The sequence below is a fragment of the Dermacentor albipictus genome, chromosome 7 (genome assembly GCF_038994185.2).
Source record: "Dermacentor albipictus isolate Rhodes 1998 colony chromosome 7, USDA_Dalb.pri_finalv2, whole genome shotgun sequence".
NCBI lineage: Eukaryota > Metazoa > Arthropoda > Arachnida > Ixodida > Ixodidae > Dermacentor > Dermacentor albipictus.
This window is the reverse complement of record NC_091827.1, coordinates 122,885,250-122,903,548: the sequence shown is the minus strand read 5'-3', so window position 1 is coordinate 122,903,548 and position 18,299 is coordinate 122,885,250. Positions and strand designations below refer to the sequence as shown.

The following is an 18,299-nucleotide window of genomic DNA, read 5'->3' as shown; positions in this document are numbered from 1 at the left end:
TAACCATGATGGCTTACATGTGCCTGATATTGAGCGCGCGGATGTCATGAATTCATATTTTACCTCCGTGTTCACCCAAGAACCTGCACTTCGTACTCCCCCAATACCTGCCACTAGTTTTTCCCTAATGCCACCAGTTTTTATAACCCATGAAGGTATCGCTAAACTCATCGACAACCTTAAGCTGTCAAGCGCTCCTGGGCCAGACAACATAACTGCCAAAATGTTGAAGGGCACCGTGAGCATTTCTAGCCGTATTTTGCAAATTATTTTTCAGCAATCTGTTTCAAACGGCGAAATACCAAATGATTGGAAAACTAGTAAAGTAACCCCAGTATTTAAGGCAGGCAATCGATCAGATCCTTCTAATTACCACCCAATTTCATTAACATCTATTCCATGCAAGCTGCTGGAGCACATTTTATATTCGCAGATCACATCACACCTCGACAATAACGCTTTCTTCTATGAAAAACAGCACGGTTTTAGATCAGGCCATTCATGCGAGTCCCAGCTTTTCGAATTCACCACAGACCTTCACTTAAACTTGGATTCTTCTTTTCAAACTGACGTCATTTACCTAGACTTCTCCAAAGCCTTCGATCGCGTTCCACATCGTCGTTTAATGGCAAAACTGTCCTGCCTCCACATTAACCCTTTAATTTTGTCATGGATTGACTGCTTTCTCTGCTAACGCTTACAATATGCAGTAATAGGGAACCACAGATCGCAAAATACTACAGTCATCTCTGGTGTACCCCAAGGATCAGTGCTGGGACCACTCGTTTTTCTAATATTTATGAATGATCTTCCTAAGGCCATATCATCTTGTATCCGCCTCTTCGCAGACGATTGTGTCCTTTACCGCCGCATATCTACTCCCGATGATCAGGCTCTGCTTCAACGCGACTTAACTCTCATAGAAACCTGGTGTGCAACATGACTTATGCAACTGAATATGCAACTGAATTTCCAAATGTAAGTTCATGCATGTATCAAGAAAGCGAAATAACCTCAGCTATCCGTATTCATTAAATTCTACACCATTCTCTGAAACAGAATCATACAGGTATCTCGGAATCATCGTGAACAACAAACTAACATGGTCTGAGCACATTGCAAAACTTTGCACAGATGCTTCTAAGTTGCTTGGGTTTATCAGACGATTCCTCGGTTTTTCACCCCGTTCTGTCCGTCAACTGGCCTACGTAAAATTCATCCGTTCGAAACTCGAATATGACTCGGCGATCTGGAATCCCCATCAAAGCTATCTAATCGATCAGCTTGAAGCCATCCAAAATCGCGCGGCCCGTTTTATCACATCGCAGTATGAGAGCTGACACAGTATAACTCTTATCAAGGCATCCCTTGATCTTCAACCCCTGGCACTTCGGCGTAAAATTTCACAACTTTGCCTATTTCACAAATTATACTATACCTTCCCACAGCTAAGAAATTCTGTATTACACCCGCCGCTTCTCACCTCACGCCGTCTTTTCAACTCCTTAAGTTTGCAGCGCATACATGGCTCCACAAACTCATTTAATAAATCTTTTTTACCTAGCTCAATTACATTGTGGAATGACTTACCCGATTCCATAGTTACTGAAATAGAACCTAATAAATTCAGGCACTTATTAACAGCACATTTCAGGAGCTGAGTTATTTTGCCGTGTTTTTGAATGTGTATGCGTGTTTTGTTTTGTTTCCAAGTTGTTCTTTCCAAGTTGTTTTTTGTTTCCAAGTTGCTTGTTTCCAAGTTGTTGATGCTACTAAATGATGTTAATGTTGAACATGAATCCTGCACTCTGTATTGCTTTTTGTTGTTACCGACCATTGTATATGTAACGACTGCTCCCCCCCCTTATGTAATGCCCTAAGCCAAGGGCCTTTAAGGGTAAATAAATGATGATGATGATGATGATGATGAAAGGAAGATCTTCTGAAGCTCCTTTCGTACGACTGCCCGGATGGTCTCGCGCAGGTCATCGGTGGCCACTGATTGAACGCCGGCGTAGCTTGTTGGCTTGGTGCGGCGGTCGAATTGCCGGTTCCGCAATTCCAGTGTCTTCTCGATGTTCGTCGCCTCACGAAGAAACTCATCGACGGTCTTCGGTGGGCTTCTTACTATTCCGGCGAAAAGTTCATCCTTTACACCACGCATCAGAAAGCGGACTTTTTTCTCCTCTGACATGTCCGGGTCCGCGTGGCGGAACAGAAGGGTCATGTCCTCAGTGAAGATGGCGATCGTCTCATTCGGTTGCTGCGCTCTGGTCTCCAGTAGAGCTTGGGCTCGCTCTTTTCGCATGATGCTGGTAAATGTTTACAGGAAGCCGCTTCGGAACAGGTCCCACGTCGTCAAGGTGGCTTCTCGATGCTCGAACCACGTCCTGGCGGCGTCCTCTAATGCAAAATAGACATGTCGCAGCTTGTCGTCGCTTGCCCAGCTGTTAAATGTAGCGACCCTGTCATGCGTTTCCAGCCAGCTTTCCGGGTCCTCAAATGTGGAACCGCGGAACGTTGGTGGTTCCCTGGGCTGCTGCAGCACGATGGGGGACGCTGGGGCTGCCATAGGGGTTGCCTTGGCCACAATCTTCTTGGTCTTCTCAGGTAGAAGTCCGTGCTCCGTGGGCAGCTGTTGAAGACGGCGGCTTGCTCGATGGTCCGGGACTACGTTTGAGTTCCCTTTGCGCTCCGGGCTTCAATTGCGGCTTGTCGGGGGCGTCCGGTACATGAACGTAAAGCACCTCCACGAGATGTCACGTGGTGGTGAGGTTGAAGAACACAGTAGCAATACGCAGTACTGTGAAAGACAAAACTAACTTTTATTGGGCGAACCTGTGCCTACAAAAACAGGCTACAATTATAGCACAACGATAGCGGCGAACACGGTGGGCGATCGTCGAAAATCTGATCAGCGGGTCAAGCGCGTCGGCTTTTGTGGATCTGTCGTGGAATGTTCTAGATTAACCGATGGGACCCGCGTGCCTTCCACAATGTTCTACACTATTCGCGTCGCGCATACATGCAATCAGATTACACAAGTTGCGGTGAAAGACAGTGGAGGAAACCATCGATACACGCCATGGCATCTGTAGTATTCTGACGGCCCTTTTTTCACAATCTCTCGCGACAGGCACTATCCCTGATGATTGGCGAATAGCCAAGGTAGCACCGTTTTTCAAGTCAGGCGACCGTTCTTCACCATGCAACTACAGACCCATTTCGCTAACAAGTACCATATGCAAGGTCATGGAACACGTCATTCACTCCCAAACTGCCAAATACTTAGAAAGCCACAACATAATATACCAGTATCAACACGGTTTCCGCAAGGGCTACTCTTGTGAAACACAACTTGCAGGGTTTGTTCATGACTTACACTCATCCATTGACGCTGGTTTACAAGTAGATGCAGTTTTTCTTGATTTCTCCAAAGCTTTTGATTGGGTTCCGCACTACAGATTACTTCTCAAACTTGCATGCCTAAACATTCGCCCTAACGTCCTCGCATGGGTTAAAGATTTTCTTTCCTCCAGGCTCCAGTTCACTTCCGCTAACAACTACAATTCTTCTTTTGCCCACGTTACTTCCGGTGTCCCCCAGGGCAGCGTGCTAGGTCCTTCACTTTTCTTAATATATATTAACGATCTTCCTTCTTGCGTAACCTCCCGGGTTCGTCTCTTTGCCGATGATGTCGTAATTTACCGCACAATTTCCTCCGATATCGATCGCCAATGCTTGCAATCTGACCTTGATGCTATTGCCTTATGGTGCTCCAAATGGCTAATGTCGCTTAATATCTCTAAAACCAAGTTCATGACATTTAACGGCCGAAAGTCTCGAATTGAAAACACTTACTTCATTAAAGGGACCCTAAAGTGAAAAGTGATTTCTTCTGCATCAGTAAATCACCGTTCTACAACACCAAAAAGACCACTCTTACAACGATAAGACGTTTGGTAGGCCAGAAAAAGCGCAAGAACGAAATACGGGTGGCGACGCCTACGTAAGTTCCCGCACCTGGGGGCTGTGACGTCATGGATTTTGATGGCATCTTCTAGGGCCTATTAATTATATATAGCGGTACAGATTGACTACATTGTGTTCTAAAGGAACAAAATATTAAACATGCCAAGTTTCGGGAACCTTTATTCAGCCAACGCGGCCCAAATGCGAAAACAAACTTTGGAATCCCTGACGCCACGCTGACGTACCGGCGCTGGCGTTTGGGCGCGAAATTCAAATACTGATACTTGTACCTTCATTTTCTCATCTAATATTCAAACTATTTTCTTGAAATGACTGCATGCAGGGTTCTCAAACAATGCTTTATTAGTCTAAACTGATTTATTGTTTCCCTTTAGTGTCCCTTTAATAACAGCACAATTGCGTCTTCCACTTCCTACAAATATCTTGGCCTTCATTTCCAGTCTGACCTAACGTGGCATCACCATATAAATATAACCCTGGCAGCTGCTAACCGTACTCTTGGAATACTAAAACGAACCCTCAAGCCAGCGCCACCACTCGTACGAAAACAGGCATATACCACAATCATTCGCCCAAAAATTGAATATGCTGCGGCAATTTGGGATCCCCATCAGGCATATCTAACCTCTAACCTTGAAGCCCTGCAGAACCGTGCTGCTCGATTTATTTTTTTCAGATTATTCTACATTCACCAGCGTTACATCTTTAAAAAATCGTGCCGGTTTGCAATCCTTGAGCCTTCGTCGAAAACATTCCCGCTTATCCCTATTTCATAAAATTTTCCACCATTCCTCACTTCGTGATGATTTCTTTCAGTCACCGCCAATTATTTTTCCTCGCCGCGATCACCCTAACAAAGTCAAACGCATTTTGTGTCGGTCATTAACTTTCGCTCAATCCTTCGTACCACGCACTATCATCGATTGGAACGATTTACCCTCATACATAGCCATGGAAACTGACACAGCCAAATTTAAGGAAACAATTTGCACTACTGTGAGAACCTGTTAAAATGTTGTGTTTCCTTATTAAGTGTGTTTCCCTGATAATTTTTATGCTTTGTGATTTGTTGCTTGCTCCTGACGTTTTTATGTAACGTTTTTTTTTGTTCCTTATGATGACTACACTGACTCGTTGAAACAAAAAACATATGTCTTGTAAGTGTTTTTCTTTTTTTGTACGCTGTACCTGAATGTACACTTGCTTTTCTTGTAGCCCCCCCCCCCCCTCTATGTAATACCCTCCTTCGAGGGCCTTTAGGGGTATTGTAAATAAATAAATAAATAACATTCCAGAAACTTCTTTTACATGCAGGCGCGTCCTGCGCTGCACGATAACATTTGTTAGGCGGCCAAACGTGGTCGTCCGATAAAGATAACTACACGTGTCATTACGCCCCTCTTAAACAGCATCGACCCGATGCTGCAAACAAACGAAAGTAATAAATAAGAACTCGTAGCAAAGAAAACAACAAAATAAGGGAAGTTCGTTAGCGTCCGTAAAGCGGTTTAAGACGCACCACGTGGACCACTTAAGGTCGTCCGCGGCGCCGCTGTGAATGCGAAATGCTGTCTGGCACGACCTCATAGTCCAGTGCGCCAATACGTCGGATGACCTTGTAGGGTACGAAATAGCGTCGCAGTAGTTTCTCACTCAGTCCTCGTCGGCGCATCGGGGTCCATACCCAAACACGGTCGCCGGGCTGGTACTCGACGAAGCGTCGTCGGAGGTTGTAGTGTCGGCTGTCGGTACGCTGTTGGTTTTTGATCCGTAGGCGGGCGAGTTGTCAGCCTTCTTCGGCACGCTGGAGATAGGTAGCGACGTGAAGATTCTCTTCGTCAGTGACGTGCGGCAACATGACGTCGAGCGTCATGTTGCCATTGATAACATTCCAGAAAGTTTTACATGCAGGCGCGTCCTGCGCTGCACGATAACATTTGTTAGGCGGCCAAACGTGGTCGCCCGATTAAGATAAGTACACGTGTCAATATCATCAAGGAACACGCGGACGCCACATTTGGCATGTCGCGGCTTCAGTAGTCGAATGATGCTTTGCATGACTTTCTGAAAGGTTGCAGGGGCATTCTTTAGACCAAAGGGCATCCTAGTCCGCTGAAAGGTGCCATGGTGTGCGATGAACGATGTCTTAGGCTGATCTTCCTTGCGTACTCGAATTTGCCAGTAGGCAAATTTCAGGCCTAAGAATCCGAAGAGGGAGCATCCAGCGATGTCGTCCATAATATCCTCAGCACGGGTAAGCGGCTGGGCAACGCTGATGGTCTGCTTATTGAGAGGAATGTAGTTTACGCAGATGCACTTTTTGGTGCCTCTCGAACTGCAGGAAAGGCCCATGGGCTTGAAGATGTCATGATGATATCTTTTAAGAGCTCATTGGTTTTTTGCTCATTAAATGCTCTACCATCAGAAGCATAACGGTATGGTTGTCGGCTATACGGCACGGCTCCATGGACAAGATCAATGGAATGTTCAGCTCCCTGAAAAAGACCCAGATCATTGTCGTCAGTAGCGAGGAGCCCCACATGTTGCTCAAGCACTTCCCGGACGACAGCTGCCTCTCCTGTGGTGAGCTGTCTACCGATTTTTGCCCCATGCCGGATATATCTTGTCGCATTTGTTGTGGAGTTGCCTGGACAGTGGTGGGACTCGCCGACACTGTTGTTCTCAAGTATTCGTTCACGGCATGCCAGGGACAGCCATGGCGTTTGGTCGTTATCTGCAAGGGGTTCGAGCATTAGGCCTCCAGTGGTAAAGTGCGTTGAAGCCAACAATGGCAGGGTGTGGAGAAATACGGCATTAGGCATTCTTGCTAAAACTTTTTCATGACAGAATAGAACGGTCTTTGTGCGTGGCTAGTGAAGTTCTGTGAGTTTTGGTGCCTTCACAACGAGTTCTGCCCCAGCATCTTTAAACCAGTCTTCTCCGAGGATCAAGGGTAGGGGGTTACGGGGAAGCACTGTCACATCTACAATCGCAGAGATGGGTCAAAGGGAAATGCAAATCGACATCATACCTGCGGGCATCACTGTATCTCCCCCCACGACAGAGATAGGACGCTTTGTCCAAGGTAACAAGGCAGACGATGGGACAAGGTTTTCCGTCAATATGGTTATCTTAGAGCCACTGTCTGCGAAAGCGTTTACAGTTCCAACACATGTTACATGAGCTCCTATACAGCGCTCTGCACGAGTGATCCCTGTAGGCAAGAAATGGCCGCAGTATGGGGATGGCTGTTGTCTGGGAGTCTCTGGCGTGTAGCTCGATATGCAGGGCACCTGGCAGCCAGGTGGCCTAACTGTCGGCAATTGAAACACGTGGCTGTTCTAGAGTCTTGGCCACTCCGGTATGCTCGTGCACCATACTGAGCGTAGAGGGCTGCAACCTTGGCTTCTCGCTCGTGAACGGGCATGTCGGCGATGCACTGGCGCGGGCGTGAAGGCGGTGGAATGGCGGGCTTTTGCCTGGAAGCGGCTGGTCTGTATTCTTCGATGTTGAAGATCTAGGCGGGTAATCATGCTGCGACTTGCACTGAGGCTCGGCAGGCAATGGGCTGGAGTAGGGCTGCATTTGGGCGTGCTGAGCGCATTTGTCGATGCATGTCGCCATAAAATCGCTTACGGTAGTGAGTTGGCTGGCAGCGATGGCGGCAATAACGTGGTGCTCACGTAAGCCTTGAAGAAGTTAGTCGATCTTCTGGCCCTTGGAAAGCTGGACAGGTTCCACCAGGTTCCACCAGTCGCAATTTCGCAAAGGCGTATTGGCGGACGTTCTCATCGGCGCGTTGGTTAACCTTGAGGATGCGCTCCTTCCGCTCAAATGAGGGAAAGCTCAGAGGACAAACACTTCTTGAGCACGCTGCTCCATTACTGCCATGTCACATACTGGTGGATGAATGTCAAGTGCCAATTGTGAGCTCTACCCTTCAATTTGCTAGAAGCGATGAGGCGAGCAGTGGCGTCATCCCAACAGGCGAGTTGTACTCGGCGTACTTCGTCATGCCATGCGTTGACATTTTGTCTCGGGGATTCGTCAAAGTGTGGAATCGACACTGAAAGGTCGGGCAATGTCGTTACAACTGTCGAAGGCGGGGGCAAGCGTTGTATCAAAGCCACGCGGGCTTGAATAGTGGCGCGATCAAATGAAACGCTTGCGGCCGACGGCATGTGGTCCGGCATCGGACTCGGTTCACGGTTTGCCTGGATATCGGCGTGCAAGCGCCGAATAAGATCGTCTTTCGTACCGGACGTGTTCAACTTGCGTCGTTTGAGTTTTTTGAGAAGCTCTACGCTTAGGCGAGACATGGTCGCCGTGTCCAATTCATGCCAATAAATTCCAGGCATAGTGAAGTATGGTTGTGGCGACAGCTAGTTTGAGTCGAACGCTGGAGTAGGCTTAGCTTTGTTTCAGAAGTTTGGTCGGCGTTGGACGCTGAGCAGGCTTAGCTGTGTTTCATAAGTTGGAACGGCGCTCTAGGTTTTGCTTAAAAGAACGCGTCGAACGGTGCAAAGGCTTAAAAGGCTGTTCATGATGATGTTAAATGGCTTGGAAAGCTTCGATTATTCGCTTATGGCTTTGGAGGCTTTGGTTACTCGATCATCGTTGGACAAAGGCGAGCTTGATGAGGTGCCAAGATACAGATGTGCAGTTGCTGAGGCTGGTCGTTGACTGCGCCAGATGTGAGGCTCGAGGGCTAACGACTGAAAGCAGACTGGCACTGTCTGTTGGTAATTACATGTTTAATAACCACAGTAACGGAAAACACTGCGGCGCAACAGTGCGACGCTCGCACACGCACTCAAAACGGCCATTCCACAGGCAACGCGCCCAGTTCTCTGCAGTCTCTGTTGGCGTCTCACCAGGCGCCCTCTAGTAGGTTGAGGACGAAATAGTAAACGGAGTGGCTGCGGGTACTGCCATCGGTCTAGAGTCACAGGAGATAGGCAGTGCGGGATGGCTGACAGCTCACACGATGTTCCGGCACCGAGTGACATGGTCGGAACCGTGGTGAAAGAAGCGGTCGTTGCGGAGCTCTGTGATGGGTACAGGGAACCACTACCACCTCGACCACAAAGTTTTTTACGTGAAACTACACGAGGGGTGACTATTTGCAATGTATTTACAGTGAAGTACACAGGAGCAACCAAGATGGTGGACAGCCTGCCCACCAGACATAATCATCATCATCATGATCAGCCTGGCTACGCCCACTACAGAGGAAAGGCCTCTCCGATACATCTCCAACTACCGCGGTCACGTGCTAATTGCGGCCATGTTGTCCCTGAAAACTTCTTAATCTCATCCGCCCACATAAATTTCTACCACCCCCTGCAACACTTCCCTTTTCGTGGAATCCAATCCGTAACCCTTAATGACCATCGGTTATCTTCGCTCCTCATTGTCAGTTATCTTCCCTGTCATGTCCTGCCCATGACCATTTCGTTTTCTTGATTTCAACTAAGATGTCAGCAACTCGCGTTTGTTCCCTCACCCAATCTGCTATTTTCTTATCCCTTAAACGGACACTTAAGGTTACTATTAAGTCAACGTGGACTGTTGAAATACCATCACAGAAACCTCGAAACGCTTGTTTCGTGCCAAGGAGAGACTTATTTTAAGAAAAAATGCGTTCTGAAGCGTCCGCGTACCTCTAGCGCAGTTCAAATCGCCCGCCCTCCGATCGAGGAGTACTGACATCATCGTCTCATAGTGACGTTGCGCCATCGGTGAGTAGAACGGCGTCCGCAGATGGCGCTACGGCTTTTCTGCGCAAAACGCAAACGTGCGGCCAGAAACAGAGCCAAGACAGAGCCGTAAGCAGAGCGAAAGCGGGAGTATGGTGGCTAGCGGAAGGAGAAACGAATTACGTCCCACATTACGTCCCACGGCACACGGAGAGTCCGTTTTCGTTAAACTATACGCTGCGGCGAGCTCGCAGCGTGGTCGGCGTGGTCTGTGAGAAGTGACAAGCCTTTTCGCACTCGCAGCAGGGCATAAAAAAGTGCGAATCGACGCAAAACTCGGCCTAGAAACGTGCTTCGCCACAGCCAGGGCTCAATACGACCCAAGCTGCCATGACCCAGATGTCCTTTCCCGCACCGCCACCAGGCGCCGCTACTATACCTCAAACTCCAGCGCAAGACGCCCATAAGCTGGTACTTCATTCTATGACGCAAACTTCGACGCTGGTCGCAATGGACCCTGACACCGACAGATTGGCTCGCGATGGTGGGCTCAACTTCAGCGATTTGAGCACCGACGAGCGCGACCTGCTGCTGAGGGCTCGCACTGCCGGCGTCGTTGCGTACTACGACGGCGGCCTCGACACCCGCTCTCCGGAGCGGGAAAGCAACGAGGGCTTCCCATGACATCACATGGACGTGGCATTCTCGCTGCTTGTTCCAAATGAATGTTTCGCGAGCCAGCAGAACCCTCACAGCACGACGCGATAACGAAAGTACTGAAACTCCAAAGCGTGCGCGGCGCAGAGTTGAGCGCGCAGAGTCGAGCGAAAACGAAACCTGTCGAACACCCATATTACTGAAGGGTAACGTCAAAATGTTATTTTTTCTTAGAATCGAATAAATGTAGACAAGTAGCATTTTTTTCCGTCTTATAATCGAATGAAATGATATTTTTAACACGAGTAGTTGAGTATTAGTAACACAAATTATGAGGAGTCCTTTCGTCATAGGGCTAGTACCGGAATGTCGCTGGGGGGTCTCAAATCGTGTCATGCATTTACCTCAATTTCTCGGTTACTAAAGCTCTGTTCGCGATTAAATTGACGCCTTAGACGTTCTAGAACATTGCTCTACCACTTTAGCTTGAGTTTCTGGTAACCTTTAGTGTCCCTTTAATGTTACACACATCATTCTTATTTCTACCAAACATACCCGTCTTCTTTGTCGTATGCTACAGGCAGACGATTCTGTTTTTCTCGGATTGTGTTGGCTTCGTAAAAATATTTACCAGCTGTAGGTTTAGGCTGCTCTGGCCTCCTCGAAGCATTAGGTTCAGGGATAGCAGGGGGAAGTAAACATATCCACAATAGAGAATAGTAACAGGCGATTGGAGGTTTGGTGGCAGAAATCTATGGAGACCACAGACATCTGATGCGTACAGAAACAATGTTCCCAACGGTAATTGAGAATGTTTGACGCTGGGAATTCTGTGTGTGTGTTCTTTAAAAAAGAAGATAGGCAAAGTAAGAAGACCAAGAGCTGGTGGCGAAACCCACAGGCCCGTTTCAAAGAAGTCACGGATAGCATTCATTCACCCAACTATCCTAGCCTTGTCTGCCTAATGCTGTACCTACAGTCATCACCCAACACAAAGCTAAAGTTTCCGCACTTCATGACGCGAGAGCGACACCGAAAGGAAGCCTGCGTTTTCAGGTCAACCTATAAATGCTATTAGGCGGGTGAGGCAAGCTGCATACGCACCACCCCGAAGCCTCCGCCGGCGCGAATCTTCTCTGTGCACCAAGGCCTTGGACGGGGAACCGTGGGTCGGCCAGCCAGTAGACGGCGGGGCAGCGAGGCTGCCGCCACCGCAGCACCTGGCGACCCCGCTGCTTCCAGCCCGCCCGCCTTGTCCAGCAGTGCGCCCGGGTCACCGAACCGGTACGCCAGATCGCGCCTGCAACGAGGAATGCAAAATATTTCGAGGGAGCTTTAAGAATGACTTACCCAAAGTTAGTGTCCACACGCACACCGACATTTCCGGGGGGCAGCCTTGCTAAGCTGACTGAAGCCGCACAAAGACGGCGGATGGATCACAGTATGACCAAATCTGTACAGGGCTCCTCACCTGGCCCCAAAGCAAATTTTGCTTATACGCTGAAAGTTGTTACGTGTCCTCTAGGGAGCGTTATGAGCAAAAATTTTTGAATCACCTTATTAATGACCGATAGAAATATTTCAGTGTCGCCAACCCATGCTTTCATAAGGCGAGCTCGACTACCAAGCCAGACACTATCTCTACGTGCCCCGTCTAACCTCTGAAAGTTGTGGCCGAGGCCATATGGAACGCAGTCGGTTTCGACCCGGCGAAGCGGGACTCGGACACGATGTGTCCGAATTTCCAACAAAATATCATGGTCATCAGCACCCCCAGAAGAGAGAATGCGACCCGCTACGTCAGGGTCGAGAGCATAACTGCTGGCGGTCAGGAGCACGAGGTGAACGCGTGCGAAGCAGCGCCCAACTCTGCGTGCAAAGGCGTCATCCGCAGCATAGCACTGAGTGACGGCCTGGAGGAGCTCGACCGCAAGATTGTAACTCGAAGAACCCGCAAGCCTTGGGAGCCAAACGAATCATGAGCACGGGCACTGTGGTTGTGGTCTTCGACGGCTACAAGGTACCAAACTACGTGTCGTACGGCGGCACATTTGTCACGGGTGCATTATATAGTAAGCAAGTGGAGGTGTGCTGCGCATGTGGCCGCCTCGGTCATCGAGCGGACGTCTGCCCCTCGCCGGACGAAACTATGTGCAGGGGATGCGGCATCGCCAACCCGGACGAACAACACAAGTGCGACCCCAAATGCAGGCTGTGCGGAGGCCGACACTTCCCCGCTGCCAAGGGGTGCAAGTAGAGGTACCAGACGCCGTACCTCGTCAGACGCAGGCGCGGGGACCGATCCCGAGCCAATAAAAGCAAGTCTCCGGCCCTCGCCATGGGCGAGCGACAACTCCCGGCCGTCGCCGGTCGCTCCGCGGCTCGCAGGAGCTCTAGATCCAGGAGCCCCTCTCCGCCTTCCGGACGCCGTTCCAGGTCCAGGGGACGATCCGGGTCCAGAGGCAGATCTATGTCCAGGGGCAAATCCGGAAGCCGCTCAAGGCCGCTCTTTCTCTAGGGCCCGGTATGGGTCCAGTGCCGACCAGCAGAGGAAGAGAAAGTCGACGCTATCGTGAACAGATATGGTTGCTGGCGGCGCCGACGCGAGATCCTCCCAGGGCCCACGCGACCCGCTTCCAGAGCAAGCCAGGAACGCCGAGGTAGCGCTCCTTTAGAAGGAAAACGCGGACTTAAAAGATATGGTCAGAAAGATGGCTAGCGAGATGACAGAGATTAAGAAATTAGTAATCAGAGTGCTACGTCCAACGCGTCGGCGCCGACCGCCACAGAAGCACCAGTTCCGGCCTGCGACTCGGCCGGGGCCGCCAAGCGTAAGGCAGTTTGCAGTAAGGAAGATTCAGATTCGCAAACTTATGAGATAAAGGGCATGCTGGCTACGCTCACTAAGAGCGTGCAGCAGCTACAGCAAGGCTTAGCACAGGTGCAAGTCGTCCTAGGAGACCCGAAGAGAGGCCTAGGCGCGCTGACCGATCGCATGGACGCCCTCGAGCGTCTGGTGATTCCAAATAATACGTCCGTAGCTCCGATGCAGGTCGTTGTTCCGAACGCGTCGGGGACTCCAATCAGGGCTACAAGCACATCGGCGCGTCAGAGTGGGGGGCACCTTTTGCGTGCACCTGTGCTTACAGCGGGTACCTCAGACAATTTATCTAATCATGGATAGTTCCAAAGAGGAGTTCAAAATTTGGCAATGGAGCTGCAGGGGGTACTCCAATAAGAGGGCTCCGTTGCAGCAATATTTTAGATCGCTACCTAACAAACCACAGAAATAGCATTACACGAAACACTCGTCTCTGCGGCATCCCTCTCTGGTTATCGTGCCGTTTCCGTGCAGGCCGAACGTCGGGGAGTGTGCACGTTAGTTGACAGGAGGCTTACACACTTGTCTCACGACTTGAAGCTGGCGAGTTGCAAGCTCGAATACGTCATAGTGGAGGTTCTGCTCAACACGAGACAACGGAACCAGCGGAGAAACAGCGTATTTATACTCAACATGTACAGCAATCCTAGGGACTCGCGACAGCCGTTCAAAACGATACTCAAGAAGTCCGTAGGCCTGGCCGGCACCCATCCCCTGGTCGTCGTCGGAGATTTCAACGCACCGCACGGAGTGTGGAGGTACGTCTACGACAAGAGGAAGGGCCGGAGTCTGTGGCAGAACGCCAACGAAATGGACCTCACACTCATCACGGACAAGGCGTTCCTCACCTGGATAGCCAACTCGGTGAGCCGGGACACCACCCCCAATCTGGCGTTCGTGAAGAACGTCCAGGGAGCCGAGTGGAGTAACACCGCAATAAATTTTAGTAGTGACCATTACGTGCTCGAGACCCGCTTCGAAGTCACACGAAGTAAATGCAGAGAATTCACTATCACGGACTGGGACCTTTCCCGCAAGTTCCGCGGCAACGACCGCGCACCCGTCTCCAAAGACCTGAAAGATCGGTGCGAGCGAATCAAGAGTGACGCCGAGTTATCCACTAAGAAGATCGTCAGCGACCTGGAGGTAGAGAAGATAGACAGTAGGCTGGCCCATCTGATCGAGGTCAAGCAGGCGCTCCTTCTAAGATGGAAGAGACAAAAGTTTAACCGAAGCTTGAGGAAAAAGACATCCGAGCTTAACAAAGTCATCGAAGATCCCTGTCGGATCCTCGGCAAGCAGCAATGGGACGAGGTCTGTGACTCGATCGACGGGCAGATGCGTAACGGCAAGTCCTGGGGCATGCTAAAACATCTCCTCGACGAGGGCAGCACCAGATCTAGTCAGAGACGCACGCTCGCTAGGGCACTGCACGAAGCTACCACATACTGTTCCGGGGACGACCTGGTTGCCAAGCTCATGGAGGAGTACCTTCCCATAAAGCACGGGGACGACGAAGACCGGTTTCCCGACTACCTCGCCCAGCCCGTCCGGAATTGGACGAAGACATCACCGTGGGGGAAATCAGGCAAGCCATTTTCGCGCTCAAGGGGAAGTGTGCGCCAGGTGCCGACAGAATCACCAACACGATGCTGCGGAACCTTGACGACGGTTCCATCGGATACCTCACCGAGAAGATCAACGAGACGTGGAAAAACGGCAGCGTCCCAGAGCAATGGAAGACCGCATACGTCGTTCTGATCCCGAAACCCGGCAAGGCTCCGAACGTGGACAACCTCCGACCCATCTCTCTCACCTCCCGCGTCGGGAAAGTGGCGGAGCAATCGTCCTCAGTAGGCTAAACAGATATCTCGAAGAGAAGAACATCTATATTCACAACATGATTGGCTTCCGTACCCGCCTCTGGTCGCAGGACGCCATGAAGATGATCAAACATAAAATCATCGACGGTAGTACCAGCGACACCAGAGCCCTGCTCGGACTCGACCTCGAGTAAGCTTTTGACAACGTTCTCCACAAATACATTCTGGCCTCCATTGCAGACCTCGAGCTGGGCCCCAGACTATATAACTACGTCCGTTCGTTCCTAACGGGGAGGAAAGCGACGCTACGGATCGGCGACTTTGTCTCCGACGAGGTGCTTCTGGGCCCACGGGGCACGCCGCAAGGCTCGGTCATTTCGCCTGCTCTCTTCAACATCTGCATGATCGGCCTTTCGAAGAATCTGGCCCATGTTGAAGGTATCAAACCCACCATCTACGCAGACGACATCACGATCTCGTGCAACGACGGTGCGAAGGGCAAGTGGAAAGCGCCATGCAAAAGGCGGTAGAGGTCACGGAGCAGTACCTGCTACCCACCGGACTCAGATGCTCCCCGACCAAATCTGAGCTTCTGCTTTATAGAAAAGAAAAAGGCCGCAGACCCAAGGGCTGGAAACCGGTCTCGGATAGTGACATTCACTTGTTCACTCGGAGCGGTGACGCGATACCCAGGGTCGACACCATCAGAGTCCTGGGTATGTTCATCGAATCACGCAGCGGCAACGGCACTGCGTTACGCAAGATAATTACGAAAACCGACAATGCTTTTCGCCTCGTCCGATGGGTCACGAACAGACATCGTGGCCTCAAGGAGGACAACCTGCTTCGGCTCCTCAACGCCTTTGTGCTGTGTCACTTCACCTACACGCTGGCCATGCACAACTGGCTCAGAGACGAGCGGGAAAAGCTTAATGCCTCATTAGAAAATTTGTCAAAAGAGCCCTCGGGCTGCCCGTCAGAACGCATACCGAGGACCTCCTTCGGCTCGGCATACACAATACAATGGAGGAGATAGGCGAGGCTCAGGAACGGGCCCAGCTAACTCGGCTGTGCACCACGCCGGCCGGCAGGCGTATCCTCGAAGAGATCGGACTCGCACCCACGAAGAACTTGGCTGAAAACACCCAAATCCCCAGAGAAATAGGGGAGAAGATCGTGGTCGCCCATTTGCCCCGCAACGTTCATCCCGTTAACAACGCAGGTCATCGCAATTCAAGGGCATTGAATATACTAAAGCAAATAAACAATGACAAGATCGAAGCAAGCTTCGTGGACGCAGCTGCATAGCGAGACGGCAAGGCTTTTGCAGTTTCCGTCGTGGACACGCTGGGCAAAGTCATCAATGGTGCTTCCGTCCGGACGACGAACCCAGAGGTAGCCGAGCAAGTGGCCATTGCACTCGCCATGCAAGACGGTCGGAGAGACAGGGTGTACAGCGATTCGAAAGCCGCCGTCAGGGCATTCCAGAAGGGCCGGGTAGCCCGGCAGGAAGTTCAAATCCTGGAAGGCGCCAAACATGGCAATACCTCCATACACTGGATCCTTTGGTTCCCTGCACACGTCGGGGCGATTGGGGGGGGGGGGGAGGGGGTTCCTCTGAACCTCAACGAGTCTGCCCACGAGGCGGCGCGTGGCTTTGCCGACCGCGCTGCTCTCGGATCGGGCGACTCCCTCCCCGGATACAGAGACGCTCCTATGACGCACAACGAAATCACTAAATTCTTTTACTTAGAGAGAAGGGATTTCCTGCCACCTCACTCCAAGCTAAGTAGGCCACAGGCGGTCACACTCAGACTCCAGCAAAGGACCTCCTACCTAAATCCGGCGTCCCTTAACAGCATATATCCCGAGATTTATCCGAACTGTTCTTGCGTGGCCTATGCTGAGGTTTCTACTTTGCCTCATATGCCCTGGGAGTGCGGGTCGCTGCGCGCGAAGTTCACCAAGGAAGGGTGGGACGCGCTCCTGCGAAGTCCCGTTTTTGAGGACCAAATTATGGCCGTCCAGCGCACCCGCGAACGGGCCGGCAGACTAGATCTGCCAGTCCCGTCGTGGGATTAGCCGGATGCGCGTTTCATCGCGTTTTGCTGGTCCAAATGAAAGTTTATTCACTCACTCACTCAAGCGAAAGTCTTTCCTGGCGTTCTCCCATACCGGACCTCAAGGATCGCGTGACGCATACAACACGGGCACCGCCTTCATTTTTTTCTACTCCATTTTTTTGCGGCGTGGTACACTTCAGCTGAAGTCCTCGCGCGCGAGCTGTTGTGTTTGTCTCGTTTCGTGGAGGGCACGATTTTGCGCGCTGTGCACGTGGACACTTGACTAGTGGTATAAGTCTGTGTTACACGAATACTGAGGCAGACCCAAGCGGATCACAGAGCATGCTCGTGAGCGGCAGCACGGTAGAAAATGAATGTTTCGGAGTCTGCGCGCGCGAATGCACGATGTGGGAACAAGCAGACGAAACGGAAGTACATCTTTCTTGGTGCGATGCATAGTAAAACAAAAACATGCAAAAATTTGGTTTTTGTGTTTTATTATTTCTCTAAGATTTATTTCGTCTATTCTAGCAACATAATACACAAATAACAGATGGTGTCTGGAATAATTCTCGAAGCCACGTGTCACCACGAGCGACGTCACAGCGCGAACAAGTGTGCGTAGGTGCACTAGCACGTGTACGTCATCCTCAGGCTTCGAGCGCAGCGGCTGCGAGAAGGGAAAATAGCGTTCGTTTTGAAATGTCAGATTTTTCTGCGGCGCGTAGCGATGTAATACTTTGCAGATACGATCGTTATCGCGTACCGTACGTGCTCCGCTTGTCAGCTCAATATGGCCAGACCTGGTCAGGGGCCCACCGTGGTCGAAGATGCCTCTAAATCTGGCATTGCGGCAAGGGCACTTGTCTTCAAGAAGATTGCAACATTTCTTTGACTCCACAAAGAAGATATATATATATATATATATATATATATATATATATATATATATATATATATATATATATATATATATATATATATATATATATATATATATAATTACGGTGAAGCAATTACGGTGAAGAGGACAGGAGTGTGGTGGCCGGCTATGCTGACGCGGGCCGTACACATGCCGATGACAGGCACAGTACCGCTATCCGCAACGCGGACGACGCGTGCTGATGCTGGGGTGAGGAGTTTGCTCAGTCGTCGTCGGAAGGCAGCACTCATAATTGAAAGA

At 50.4% G+C, this 18,299-nt stretch overlaps 1 protein-coding gene across 14 annotated transcripts in view; it reads right to left on the bottom strand.

The window, feature by feature from the left end:
* Positions 1-18,299, bottom strand: part of LOC139048142 (uncharacterized) — a 401,037-nt gene that overhangs the window by 292,402 nt on the left and 90,336 nt on the right. For all 14 annotated transcript variants that reach the window (XR_011507573.1, XR_011507572.1, XR_011507571.1 and 11 more), the window contains exon 3: positions 11,454-11,649. Coding sequence is in view for 9 of the 14 variants with exons in the window: in XM_070522653.1 (XP_070378754.1) it covers positions 11,454-11,649 (196 nt within the window). In the remaining 5 variants the exon portion in view is untranslated. The remainder of the gene's footprint in view (positions 1-11,453; positions 11,650-18,299) is intronic.